The sequence below is a fragment of the Maylandia zebra genome, linkage group LG22 (assembly GCF_041146795.1).
Source record: "Maylandia zebra isolate NMK-2024a linkage group LG22, Mzebra_GT3a, whole genome shotgun sequence".
Classification (NCBI taxonomy): Eukaryota; Metazoa; Chordata; class Actinopteri; order Cichliformes; family Cichlidae; genus Maylandia; species Maylandia zebra.
In genome coordinates this window covers 21,575,231-21,590,419 of record NC_135187.1, presented here as the reverse complement: position 1 = coordinate 21,590,419, position 15,189 = coordinate 21,575,231, and the positions used below count along the sequence as shown (strand labels likewise).

At 39.6% G+C, this 15,189-nt stretch overlaps 1 protein-coding gene across 5 annotated transcripts in view; it reads right to left on the bottom strand.

Moving 5' to 3' along the window:
• ppp1r9a (protein phosphatase 1, regulatory subunit 9A) overlaps positions 1-15,189 on the bottom strand; it is a 51,750-nt gene that overhangs the window by 18,818 nt on the left and 17,743 nt on the right. For all 5 annotated transcript variants that reach the window (XM_012918281.3, XM_004547917.5, XM_004547918.5 and 2 more), the window contains exons 3-6: positions 12,088-12,220; positions 11,253-11,373; positions 7,168-7,272; positions 2,835-2,970 (exon numbers count right to left, since the gene is read on the bottom strand). In XM_012918281.3, the coding sequence (XP_012773735.2) occupies positions 2,835-2,970; positions 7,168-7,272; positions 11,253-11,373; positions 12,088-12,220 (495 nt within the window). The remainder of the gene's footprint in view (positions 1-2,834; positions 2,971-7,167; positions 7,273-11,252; positions 11,374-12,087; positions 12,221-15,189) is intronic.

Here is a 15,189-nt window from a genome sequence, read left to right as displayed (position 1 = left end):
AAACTCTTAAGCATGTTGTTGAAGCCGTCCTCGCTTCACCTGCTACTTTACATAAGTAATGCTATTTTAATGCTGCCGGTTACATAAGATTTAGGTAACCATGCCTAAACTTTGTGTGAAATAAATCAGTTTGACAGCCTGGTGAGCTGAAATTATAATTTCTTTAAAAGTAAGCCATCAGATAAGTTATGCTGACAAAATCTGTCCCTGTTTGGGGTTTTTTTTTTTTTTTTAATTACTCACCATCTTGCCTCAAGTGCAACAAGGTCACATGTCAAAACTAGTGAGGTATGAGCATCCAGCGGGGCTAACGCTACGACTGAGAAGGCCGGGGTTTCTCAGAAATGAAGAGACTAATGAAAGTCACCGGAAACAACTTATTACTGCAGCTTTTAGTAGTACTTAAATGAAAAATATTTATGTAGGCCATTACACTGCATGTATTCAAGGCAGTTTTTCTCTTCTCTGATGCCCAAAACACTGTATAATGAGTATTGGCAAAAACCATTAAGCACTGGGCCCAAATGGATTTGTTGATTCAGTCTTTGGCTGATGACCAACAGACTCGAACACTTCCAGTGAAGCTGCTCCATGAAACATCTGCAGCTTACTTTTACTTTTACCCCCTGCAAATTTGCTTTCTCATCACAAATACATTTTATAATCTCCATATGATTCAGAAATGATAAAGGCTTGATATGCAACAATTAGCTTATACTGTGAGTTTCCATCATCAGTTGTGTAATGAAATACAGAAAATATTTGTACACTTGTCTTTGTACCCGCGCTCCACATGCACACGTACACACTTCTGTGCCTCTGCTCTCAGCTCTACTCATTACTGTGCCCTACATCTTCTCCTCATCTTTCCCTGCACATCCCTCCAACTATCTCCCAGATAGCAGGGCTCAGGCCTGATTCAGTCACATGCATCGCAATCGAATGGTCCCATTTCCATAACAGGCTCGGTTGTTAAAACAGTGCCATCTACATACATTAAGCTACCATTTACAGATGGTGGAGTTGACCATTAAACACACAAGAGCACCGTCATCTGCACAGTATAACTTCCTCCTACTGAATGTATAAAGACAATCCTTTTTGAGGGTGCCCAGCATGTGATGCACCTTTGACTGGAAGCAGTTTTGACAGCCACAGGAGATCTTTCCTGCCTCACACCACGACATCAGTATTTATTTTATTTATGTTTCTACTCATTAAGCTTAACCTATTATATTTAATTCAACTCCATCTTTAGCACAATTTTGCAAACTTATTATTACTTTATTGCTTCATTTTATTATTATTGCTATTCTATTATTTTTTAATTATTAATGTATTTATAATACTAAGCTCTTCTACTTTATATGTTGTGTTTATTTTTTTGGCTGCTGTAACAGTAATCCTCCAGCTCCACCCTTATTATTATTATTGTTTTAGCACATACTACTATACTGTTAACTTTGATAACTGAATTATTTGTCTTTCTGTCACTATTATTTATTATGTTGAACATGACAAAGATTGCATGAGATTATTTAGAGGACCAAAGGTTGAATATAAGACTTGTGGGCTATGCTTCCATTTAACTGTTAACAGATGGGCATGCATGTGTCTGCTGCATGTCTGTTGTTAAATGCACTCCTCCTTCCTCTTGGGATCTGATTCTAAGCACCAATAAAGAGCTGAAGACTCTGTTGCAGCCCTCAGATTGAGAAATAACTCCCACCCACCCAATGACTCTTTCTAATATTTATAAAGATTTTAATATTGATGAGCTCTTTTTACTGCCACACGCATCTTTGTAATCCTTTTGCAACCGTTTATCCTATCAGCAGCAAGTTATGGATGCCTTAGTGCTCCACAGAGGCTGATTTTGATTCATTTTACAGCAGGCTCTAATCGATGTATGGATTAACAAATTTAATATAATCACCATTCTTATGTTTATATGTCCATGTGGGGATCTGTAAGGGAAAAAAGCCCTTAAAGTGTTTATTTTCTTTTTCAACATTGAAATCTTACATTACATTTGAGCCTTAACACTCTGTAGGAGCTTAGGCAGTGCTGACATGTAGTATCAGCATTCAGAGCCTGGAAAAGAGTTTCTTAAGCATGAAGAGTGCTCTCAATCCACCGTCTGCAGGGAAATGAAAAGCTTCAAAGAGCACTGATGAAAACAGTGAAAGATGTCTGGTAGTGTTTGTCTGCATGTATATCTACGCATGAGTGCGGCTGTTTCTGTGTATGTAAGTGAGGAAACACTTGGTATTGATTTATGTTACTACACTGTGTTATGTCTTGTGTATACACAGTGTAAGAGTGTCTACATGAACACACACACACACATACTCAAAGATATGAAGGCCCCTGAGCTCAGTGTTTGGTGGATTAAACAAGCAAGTAAGCAGCAGAATCAGAAAGAAATGCTGAGTGATGCTTTCGAGGACCAACTCTCGCATGGCTCTTAGTATGTGTGGCTGAGAGAGAGAGGCTGTTCTGTGTGTCAGCATCAAAGCCTACTGTCACTCAGTTTTATGAAGCTAATAAGCTATAACTTCCAGCCCATTGGAAGGAGAAAGGAGCTTATTTGCATTAAGTGACAACCAGAAGCCTCATTTTCTCACTACGGTGTCATGTAGAGAAATGTGTTAGCAAATGAACCTCAAATACATGCAGATATAATGAGATTTATTAAGATAATGTTCCTCATATTAAGAGGCTGGCATCTTACCCTGGCTGCACCTTTGCATATTCAGACTATCATTCACAAAGTCTCAAATGCACTGTAGAGGACACCCAGGGCAGTGGCCAGGGTTGCGTATGGTCAATACCTCATCATCATCGGCGTCATAGTGGGCGTACTGCTGCTCTAGTAGTTCTCTCTGTCTCCTTTCCTGCTCCAGGGTCTGCTGGATGAGCGTGGCCACCTCACTCTGCTGACCTGGACGCTCCCGGCCGATCACAAACCTGTGACAACAATAGAATAGAATAGAATAGAATAGAATAGAATAGAATAGAATTCAACTTTATTGTCATTGCATATGCACAGGTACAGGGCAACGAAATGCAGTTTGCATCCATCCAGAAGTGCTTTAGTGATATAGATATATTACAATATAGAGGCAACAAGAGGCACTGTTGACCTACAGACACAGAGGCGGCCAGCACGGGATTACACAACATGACAGTAGAGCCTAAAAGATATAGGATTGATATTTGGTGATTTAAAAATGCTGATATTGCGATATGTCGGCCGATGTTGGATGGATGGAAGCCTGGATCACATTGTTGCGTCTTTAGCATTTAAAACACAGCAGGGAAGTTGCAGCGCCCTCTGGTGGACAAACAATGAAACATCAAAACATGTTTGAAGGGTGTTTCTCACGTCTTCTTTTACTTACTAAATATTAACAGATCGGCAAGCAACTAATATGGACCAATATCGGCCAGCTTTAGTTACCACATGACTATTTGAATTTGTTAAATAATTTATCTTGTAATTACAAGTATGAATATTATAATTACAAAACCACGACCTTTCACACTGTGAGTTATCAGATTTATTTTCTTTAGACACTCGATATAAAGGGTTTAATCGTAAATGTAGCATCTGACAAAAACGAATATTTTTCATTTTTAATATTTTAAAGGGTTTGACATTTGTCTGACACTCGATTTATACTTCATCTACATCATAACCTACAACGTAACTACAAACCTCTCTGGAACTTATGATTTAACCTAATAATGTAGCCTGACATGCACCTTTTTACAAAATCATACAGAAGAGGAAAACAACTTTAAATTCATTTTTTGTCCATCTTTCTTGTTGTGATGTGTATTTATGCAAGGAAATGAACACAACAGTAACGCAGAGAGCAAAACAGAGGCCCACAGCCACATAGCAATGGCAGCGATATGTGCTGACGTAGTGGGCAGGCCTGGGAGACAGGACACGCATAATAATGTGAGGCGACAGTCAGCTCGGCCAGGCAGCCTGTTATTAAGCTGGCAGAGAACTAAACAGAGAAGACCAGCAGTTACGCATGCAAACAAACACAGAAAATATCACATTAAAATACAGCTAAAGATGCCGATGATGACAAAGAGCAGGAGCTAAAGATTGCTTATAGATTTGTGTTTGTCTATATTACAGGGAGAGGGAGCACTGAGAGTACAAATTAGAGCTACAAATAAGGGGATAACAAAGCAAAAAGATGCTCATCTCTCTCATCACGCTTCTGCTCAAAATGTAAAAACTTAAAGCAAATAATAGTTCTGCAACTCAAAAGAAAATTTATAACGCAATCGCCAATTTATTCTCCTCGTAACACCAACGAAGCCGAGCAATCAAGTAAGGGGATTTTTGTGGCTCACCCTGCAGGGTCCCTGTAACTATGTGTATGTGTGAGCGAGGCCCGAGCTATTGTGTGTGCGCGTGTGTGTGTGTGAGAGAGAGAAGAAAACAGAAAAAGAGAGCGAGAGTGGATCGGAGATGGGGTCTAATCAAGTGAATTCATCTCCCGAGAGCTCTTTTATATATTTCTAAAGGGGATGTAGAGAAAGCCTTACGCTCCAGCAGAGAGGCGTATTTGATCTACATGTGAAGGAACAACTGAGGGCCAGGACACACAGTAAGTAGAAAAAGAAGGGGGGTTGGAGGGGTTAAGCTAAGTACTCTACTGTAGGAAGCCTTTGGACAGCAGGGAGGTCTGAAGAGTAGCTGACCTGAAAAGAGCCTTTCCGCTCACGCATGGGGAGCCTGTCGTAGTTTCTCCTTAAGATCTGGGACTGCCACACAGGATGCTGTGCAGGATCAGCTCAGCTGCAGACACCACTGATTTATTCCATTTACTCCAATTAATAGAGACGTGGCAAGGATGCAGAAAGTGATGCTTGGAGAAGCAATGCAGGACACACGTCTTGAGCATTAAGCAGCACTGGGTTGACAGCCGTTTGAGGATGTCAGCACAGGTTCACACATACCAGATATGACTGGTCAGCCGTGTTGGAGACATGCTATCTAATGTATCTACTGCAAGTTAATCTGAGTTCAATTTAGAGCATGATTAAGTCTGATAGTGGAATGCAAAAAATACACTTACTCAAGTACTGCACTTAAGTATAACTATGATGTGTATTTACTTCGATTAAATACTTTGAAATGCTTCTTTTTACTTCTGCTCCACTAAAGTTTGGGGGCAGTTACTGTTACATTATTTTAAAGCTTTAGTTACTAATTATTTAGCAGAATAAATACTGATAAATTATGATATCTCGTTATAGAATTAGACCCACAGCAAAGAATAAAGCAACTACATTAGCTCAAGATGCATTATCAAAGTGATGTACTCTAAAACAATAACTCAAATACACTCCAGTAACAGAAGATAAGAACGCTTAATGAGCTACGGATAAAAGGCATAGATAGTATGACACTTTTTAACTTTTATTTAAGTAGTATTTTGTGTACTTGACTTCTTCTTGAAGAACATGTTTACACTGTAACATTGCCACTTTTACTCAGAGTATTTAAATGCTTCTTCCAAAGCTCTGTAAAACAGTTAATCAATACAAAATATTAACTTCAACTTAACAAAAAATAAGAAATTTTGTTTCCTCAACTCGTATTTGTTTGTTGTAACAGTGCTTCTTGACAATAATTCTGATGCATTGATGCATTTGTGCGTGAGAGTTGCGTATCAGGGTTGCATAATGCCAAGAATCATTGTTGTGACAAATAAATACCGTAATCAATCAAACACAGATGTCCTTATTCTTTTTATCTAATGCTATCTATTATGTGCTAAAGCCATTTTCCAATGTTTCATGTATTTTGGGAACAGTTTCCTGTCTGTGATGGGGTCTTGGCAGCACGTTTTTAAAAGATCCTGGGATCACCTCTAAACCTGGATGATTTGCTGCTGGAAGCCGGGGTAAATATAGCAAAATGGCAAATGTAGGACAGTTGGCCATAAAACCCCTGGTGATCAGACGGAGTGAGAGAAGGATTTACAGAGGAGGAGGAGGGGGTGGAGTGAGTGAGACTTGATGGATGAAGACTGAAAGAGTGACAGTGAAGAGAGGGCAGGAGGAGTGATAATTTGTTGGAAGAAATAACAGCGAGGAGTGAGATTTATCATTATATTTCCTGTAAACACTGTCAGAGTTTAATGTTCATATACTGGACTACAACATTTATATATCTTACAAGTACGTCAGTGTATTTCAGTTTTTAGACTTGTCATAACTATTTCTTTATATTTGCGAGGTGGACAGATGATATACGTCGGCGTTTTCAAGGCTGTCTCATCTGTACAGCCACATCCTGGAAAATCTCCACTGTCAATATTATTTCAGCAAACATCATCTGTCCAACACTTTTGATTATTTTGGATATCTCTTTGTTCAGCCTTCAGCTTTTCATCAGACACTGTAGTTCCCACACAGCTATCTGTCTTTCCACAGGTGAGTTCAAGCATAATATGAATATAGATCCATGACAAAGAATGGAGGGCTCTACACCAGCAAGGTCGAGGTCTGAAAATAAACTCGCACACTTCTCCCGAGATGACTGAAGAAGAAATGGTGAAAAAGTGTCAGAATGAAAAGAGTGGAGAACATCCTCAATAACACACAATGGCGAGAATCCAGAGAGAGAGAAATAAAAACGAAAGCCTGTCAATAAACAGGACAGACAAGAGCGAGAATCAACTAAACGCAGCCTTCTCTTTCACATCTCTATGTGTGCGAGTACTTCCTCTGCTTCCCAGTGCTGTTAGCAGACCCTGTCAAAAACAGCTCGTCATGTAATGTTAAGGTATTTCTCACTAAGTAGGACTTTTGCAACATAATAGCTGGACTAACTGCATTGATACTCTTCCTGCGGCTAGTGAGACCATCACTAAATATAAAGAACGCTTTAGCGCTTTTAGGGAGCTGTAAAATAACTCTGACTGTATAATAGTAGTCGTGGATTTTGGAGCTGACAGCGGCTTGACACACTTTCCTGAAATCCTGCTGTACTGTTACAACTGATTTTCACAATTCAACTCTCAAAATTTGAATTCTAATGGAGTTATCACTCCAGCATTACTATGTCCTGTTCCCAATACTTTTTTGCATTAGACTGCATTATAGTTTATGGTTGCATGTGTGTATTACCGGACGACTCCTGATGTGTTCCTGAGGACTGAGGCAGCAAAGCTCTGAGTGACGCCCACCAAACTGGTCCCATCCACCTCCACGATCTGGTCATTCACTTTGATTCTGGCAAATGCAAGAAGAAGAATCTTTCAGCACTTAAGATAAGATAGTAATAAACATGTAATTATAAAATAAATGAATAGAATAGAATAGAACACAATAGCCCTCTATTGTCATTGTACATGTACAATGAAATTATAGGTGCTCCAACACCAACTGTGCAGGAGCAAATAAAATATATATCAATAGTATAGACATCAGGAATAAATGTCTGCGTTTTACTTTTACTGTGCATACATATAAGCTGAAATCTGCATGCACATATGACCTCACGCTGGGCTTCTGCATTCGAAAATGATTGTGGTCCAAAGGCTAAAAGATGCACAAAGTCACGAACACGCTGGCGTATCATTCATGTTCACATAATTTATAGAACTACAACAGCGGAAAACTTTCTGGGGTCACAAATTTCCAGTGCAATAGCTCCAGACTACTGTGTAACAAGGAGACAGAGGAGATGAGACTCAAAACAAACTATGAGGGCTAATGGGGACATGGACGCCTTTGGCCCTCGGCTACAATACATCCGGTATTTGTGCTCTGCTCTGGACATGACGGGAGGTCGCCTAAGTTCTTGACCTAAAATGAAACTCCTGATAAGACTTGAGTATACAGGATTCAGGGGAACTGCGAACAAATTGCTTAAAACAGACAGCCTTGTTGAATATTCAATTTAAATTTGCATGAACATTTGTACTGAAAAAAAAGATGCAGAGGGATTTTGAATCTGGATTTTGAGTAACTGCTTCAACATATAAATAAAACAAAAGCTAGCTCTCATTATTTTCAACAAAACAGTGAATTGTGCTAATAATTAATTGCTGGAAGCCACAAGAGACACATTATTCTCTTCTTCAACAGCAATTTGGTTTTTTATTTGGTCCAAAACAGAGTGCAAGAAGGCCCATCTCCTCGATACTTATGAACACAAGCTTGAAAACTTTAAACTTGTACATTTCTCACATTTTTATCAAATAGAATGGGCAGATGAGATGAAGGTCTCTTAACTCGATTTTTCTTGATTTGTATGAATGAACTACCCCCATAGGTTCAATTTAAAAGCAATAAAACTCAAAGATAAAAGAGTTCTCAAGTGATCTACAATTACAATTTCATAAACTGGAGAGAGCCACAGTAGCTAAGACTATTTAACAATGGTCAAAATCACTAGCTACCTACAAATGCATCCTCTGCACTGTTTCCTTTTTATTTACCGCAACAATAATATCAAAATGAAGAGGTGTTTGATGGCTTCATATAAAACTGCAGCTCCTTCTCCCAGTCTGTTACAACATAACACCAGCTGCCGAGCAGAATTTAGTATGTCTGTGACAGCTGACGCATCAATCACAGATGTCACAGGGATGTATAGAGACACGTGGGCCTGACAGGTAGACAGACAGCAGGCTGGTTGTCTGTCAGCGGTCCAGATGCTTCTCTGACCTTCATAGATGCTACCATCCAAATGTGGCTGTATGTGGTCGAGCCTAGTCGGTATACAACTTCCAAACAAAGGCAGCAGGAAAGACAAAAAACTGCCAACAAAGGACCTTGTCAGTTAATGTACATACACCGAATTACACATCCTATCACCCTCATGTCCCCTATCTCACACACACACACACACACAGGCGAGACATCGAGCCACAGCCAAGTCATTCTGTCTGCCTGAGAGTGAATGCGCTCCTGCACATTAGACCATTAAGTCAGACTCAGCAAAGACAGAGCCCTGTGGCAGGGAGGGTAATGACTCAAGGAAATCACATTCTGGATAGTGACTCCTCCCTTCTCTCCCTGTGTATATCTGTGTGTGTGTGTGTGCACGAATAAGTGAGCATGCAAAAATTACTGATTACTTTTTGCCGCCATGACACTAACATCTCAAGTGTACAGTTTATTTCTCTAATACTGTGATCATGGTCTATTGTGAAATCCATCATGAGGCCACAGCCAGAACTGCAGATTCACAATAAAGAACAGCTGTGTTTCCATCTCTAATAAAGACACTAATGATGCAATATAATGTTGGAAGCATTCATTCACTTGAAGTATAATAAAAACTTAGTACATTGGCTTCCTCCCACAGTCTGAGGACATGCGTGTTGGGGTAATTGCTGATTCTAAATTGGCCATAAAGTGCTGTATGTATGGTTAAAATGAAAGTTTGAATGGTCAGTAAGAACAGAAGAGCGTTATGTAAATGTGAATGCATTACTTAAATATGCACAGCACTCTGGCTGTTTTAAAGCCAGCTGTAAAAAGATATTTGATTTGTGAATATTTCTTTTTTCCTTTTTCTTTTCTTTTATTCAGTCTTTATATTAAGTGCAGATGTCCATTTCACCACTAAACTACAAATATCACTATGAAACTATTAAACTTCACCAATATCTTCACTTATATTAAGTCAGTTTGTTAATATTTTAAGTGTTCTGAGATTTTATGTTTAGATATGCATGTTAAGCACTTTAAACATGTTTAACATGCAAATGTTGCATCAATGTCCAGCAGGTAAAGTGGTAAAATATCAACCTAAATGTGTATTTTTGTATTTTATTGTATTTCATTACATGAGTCTGAAGGCAGACATGTTACTAAAGAAAAATAACCCCCAAATCTCAAAAGCTGAACAGTCCATGAACAACATTTTTGTCATGTAGCGTCTCATCACAAAAACTTGATGTTAAAAATATTCATGAAATAGCAACAGTGGCTGTCCTCTGCTGTGTAATGATCACCAAATTTGCATTACACAGTAGTGCACATGTGTTAATGTTAATTACCTCTGAACACAAAGCAGACTTCATTCTTTGGTGACCATAAATACATTTTTCAGAATACATCATTTCAAGGCAGCTATTAGATTAGAGGTTGGTTTTTATTGTCGCCATGCCTACAGCCACGCTGCATCGCTAAAAATCTAAACAAGCACACGGAGGAGCACGCTCAACAGCTTCTACAGCATTGTTGTAAAAATGAAACTAAACTAAAAACTTTTTTTCCACTAAAGAAAAAAAAAGAAACAGGCTCAACTCTACAGTCACACAAATGTGAACTCGAGCTTCAGCACAGTGTTCCTCTGATCTTTTCAACTTCTCTCACTTCTCCCACTCACCATGGGAAATTAGGCTTTTTGGAGTCAGTGAAACTGTCATCTTAGAACAGATCAACTTTTCTCACTTTCGAAGGAGCTGCTTCCTTTCTGCCGCTGCTTTTCTCCGTCGCTCTGCTGGTTACATTTTAACTAATCTCACTGTCATGTTCCTCAGAATTTCTGCCATAAGAATAAATCCCAGGAGTAAACACCTAGTGCAAACAGCCCTGCTGCATTAGGCTTGTTTTCTATGAAGAGCTCACTAGCTTCAAACTGCATTGTGAGGAGCAGTTTCTGTTTATGGGGAACCTGAACCACACAAACAAACTAATAGGTGGAAGGTGACAGCTCAAGAGGCCAGTCTGTCAGCTGAGGAGCTGTCATCTCCTCCATCTCTGACTCATTGCTAACTCTGCGCTGTTTACACTTTTCATAATGCACAAAAACACACAATGCAATACTGTAAAACATCCAAGGACATAAATAAAAACAGAGACTTTAAAAATCAGCGCTTTTCTGCAGAGAAACTCTGCAGAGAAAAAGAAATATAATTTAATGTAACGACTCCGTCACACCTACACACACACCTACACAGGTACAGACCTGTGTAAGACTGTGCCTCTCTCGGTGGATATAATCCGAACCCCTGCTGTTAAATCTGAGAGATATAGAGTGTGACTGCGCATGTAAGACCGAGCGAGACAATATGGTGGAGTGGTGCTGGGGGAAAAAAACATCTATGGAAATTTATTCCTGTGGAGGGACTACATTTATATACTTTTTGCACAACATATGCAAGTTTAATCCTACGTGCATGTTATTTGTTGTCTCCAGACCCACTTTTAGACTGAAAGAAATGTGTGATATCCAGCAGGAAAGCAGCACCCACCTGCTATCTCTCTCCGCAGCTCCACCCTCAATGACAGTCTTAACAAAGATGCCCAGTTTCTCCAGGCCTGCATCAGCACCAACACCCATCCCGATGATACTGATCCCCAGGCCGTCTTCATCTGGAAACACAAAACCCCACAAATTTCAAGTGTCATTCTCTGCATTTTCATAAGTGTCCAAAGATCCAGTCAATCAAACCCAAAATGACTTCTGTTAACAATGTCAACCATATTGTGGAATATGACAGAATATGTGAATATGTTCAGTATTAACTGAAAGAATAAGGAGACGTCAACCTCCAAGACATGAAACAATTTTTACAAGAATGTGAAAAATGGAGGAGAAATGCCCTTCATTCATCCCTGTCCTGTGTTAATAATTCAAATGCTGTTAGTGTTACATAACAGAGAGTAGATTGTGGTGTCCCACAACGTAAAGTCAGTGTATTTTAGATCCTGGGTGTAAATGAATTTTAGTCCAGAACAAGACAAGTGGAAAACATGCAGTGTCACGTCTAGGGAATTAGGATGAATTAAGCAACCCTTGCTTTTTGGGATAATCTAAGTCAAATTGCAATTTGTGAATTATCTCTTTGTAACATCTAACAACAATAATAATAATAACAAAATACTGCTAATGGTTGAGGGAGAGATTTAAACTTTAAGGCATGATCTATGGGAAGGGGATGAAGGAAACGTGAAGGAAAAAAATTAGGAAAGTACAGAAGAAAGCAAAAAACAAAGACATCCTGTGTGGGTGGTTCTGTCTGTTGGGTATGATAAGTAGCTGACAGGATCCCATCTTCATTAGGATTTTCTTAGATTTTTCCCCACCTTTCTCTAGCTCCACAGGGAAGAGCTCCAGTTTCTCCACCCTCTTCTCCAGCTCATACTCAGCAGAGGAGGCCACGGGATCCACCTCCTCATTACGTCGGTCATAGTCTTCATTGGAGTAGGTGTTAAACACCTGAAAAAAAACAACACACAGAATTATATAAGCTAGTTGCATTTAAAAAAAATGTATTCAGGCTTTATAAAGGGCACATCATACTGTACTAATAGGCTCACACAGGAACAGGTTTTGCCTTTGCACATACAACACTAACAATGCCACACCTGGGAATGTTACATACATTTATACTACTCTGCTTGACAACAGTGGTTGCTCTTTAGGCGAGGGAGTAAATAAGAGCTTTGTGTTCCCAATTATTGGGAACACAGCACTACTTTTAGCTAACAGCACTTGGATAAACAAGGTCTTTATATGAAAGAAACAACTGCAACCGCAAATAAACTGTAATGCAAGGAAACATAATTGCTTTGAGGACGGGGATGCCTCTCTCTTTCTCTGAGCTGTGTGGTCCTCAGAGGAGCCTCTCCTCCCTTGCAACAGTCAGCTGTCACTTCAAATCTCAACCAAGCGCTCTCACGGCTCCCTGCAGCGAGGAGGAAGGAAAGGAGAGGAGAGAGAGCTGTGCACGCTCTTGTCACGACTTTAGTGTGGTGTTCTGCCGAATGCTGTCTGCTGGTGTCGAAGAAAGAGGTGTAAGAATATGCAAAGTGTTCAAGCGCGTAGATTAACATGCATGTAAGTGCAGAGGGAAGCTTGCATGAAGGCATAAGCTTCACTCCGGCAAAACAGGCACCTGCAAACCCCGACTCCAGGCGCTATTAATAGAATCTCAGATTTATCTTGAAGTGAACCCATTAGCTGTTTTCTGTCACTCTTTATATTAATTGTGGCCAAAGTTTCAAATACTGAGGTCAGTCTGTGATCAGTTTCACATCAAAGAGAGTGGATATCTCTGCCCACCAGCTAACAAAGCTTCTGTTTGTGAGGGGCAGCCAATCAGAAGAAAGACAGCTTAAAGAGAGGAAGATGAGCTAAATTGGTTGTTTTGGACAGAAGTAGAGATGGACCGATCTGATATTATGTATCGGTATCGGTCCGATACTGACCTAAATTACTGGATCGGATATCGGAGAAAAATAAAAAATGTAATCCGATCCATTAAATATCACGAAAGCACCTCACAAAACTTGCAACACTCCGTAACTCACCTCAGAACGTTAGCACGTCGGAGCAGTATGCATCACGTGATAGAGCAGCTGTGGCATGCGGGACCTGTCGGTGGTCTGGATAGCATGTGGAGCTTCGCTAGCAACCCGGCATTTCATCTCCGACAAAGTTATCCCCGAGAGAAGTAAAGCAAGTGTGTAAGTCCATCTCTGAATGTTTGTAAAGCATGCCTGCCTTAAGCTTAACAAGCGATATATGGAGCGACTGCCTCTCCTGCTGCTACTTCAATCATGAAACTGCTTAATGATCAGCTGATCGGCTTTTCTGTCGTGAGTCCGTGTCTCTTGTTTGTTTTTGGCCCACTTTGCACCAGAAAGAGGAAACCAGCGGCTGAACAACAGCAGCACGTTTAAGCTTGATCAGCTGTTGTTAGAATTTATTTAATATTACTTTCTACTCCAGGATCTTTTTCTACGTAGCTGACGCTGGTAACTGTGCAGGGGCGGATCTAGCAAAGTTTAGCCAGGGGGGCCGATAGGGCATGAACAGGGAAAAGGGGGCACAAAGACACACTTTTCTTTCTTATTCTCATTTAAAATGTCTAGCTTTTAATAAATAATTATCTGACACCCAAAGTTTTAATTTGATGTAAAATGAATAGAAGTCAATTACTGTATATAGTAGCTATTAAGTCTAACATACCCTAGTAAGCTATAGTACTTTTTCCTTTGGGAAGGCACCATCTGTGAATTCTGCAATTTTGTTGAAGAAAGATGTTGAATCTATTTAATATTTCTTGAAAAATAATTTATTTCTGTGCATTTTTTTCCACACTGCATCAAATTAAGGTTGATTACGTCGATTAAGCATCATGAGGTGGAGGGTGAGGGGTGGTTCCCTATTTTTTATTTATTTATTTTTGTTGTTGCTGGGAGTTGGAACCCTATTAGTTAGGTTGCTTAATATTTACGCTAAGTACTCTTTAAAATACCAGAATAGGGAGGATGGTGTAGGTTTAAGTTTATTAGATTGATCAGTATTGCTGAACTATGAAATATTTTTTTTTGCATACAGGTATAACAGAATAGCTTTAGTGTAGTTGTTGTTTTAAACTTGAGTATGAACTTATACAAAATGCAGCAAGATATTTAAAAAAAAAAACAGTTTTGTTGATTAAAACACACTATATCGGATTCATATCGGTATCGGCAGATATCCAAATTTATGATATCGGTATCGGTATCGGACATAAAAAAGTGGTATCGTGCCATCTCTAGACAGAAGATAAACTGGAGGTTTTTGAATCTTGATCTTTGGTGAAATTCAAGAACAAAATGACATTAAAAATTAATGTAACAGGATCCATTAATTAGACTTAAATCATTGGAGCTATTCACAAAACCGCATCAATAAGGCATCATATAGATGTGTTACTCACTCTGTTAAAGAGATAGTGTGCTGCACGCACAGACAGGGCACAATGAGATGGCATGATGCTGCCAGGATTTGCTCTGTGAGATCTTGCATGAGATCTGCATGACCTCCCTGTAATCAATCATTCAGTGTTATCAACAGCCCTGCATTATTAACACTTGCTTGCACCCAGAAGCACACGCACACATGAGTATATGCACTGTATAGACTGTGCAGAGAATTACAACATATCAAATCAGACACACGCAAACACTCAGCAATCAGTAGCAGACGCCATCACACTCACAGGCCCGTTAAACACACCCACGTATGCACACTGCTGACAAATGCTAACACCAGCACTTGCTCTGTCCAGGATGTCCTGAACGCGATGCCGCCATTGGCAGCCAGTACATTATCTAATGGCCTCTCTCAGTCACTGTGTGCTATCTACAAACACATTAGCATGTGGCCAGTCACTTGACAGAGAGAAAGAGAAAAGA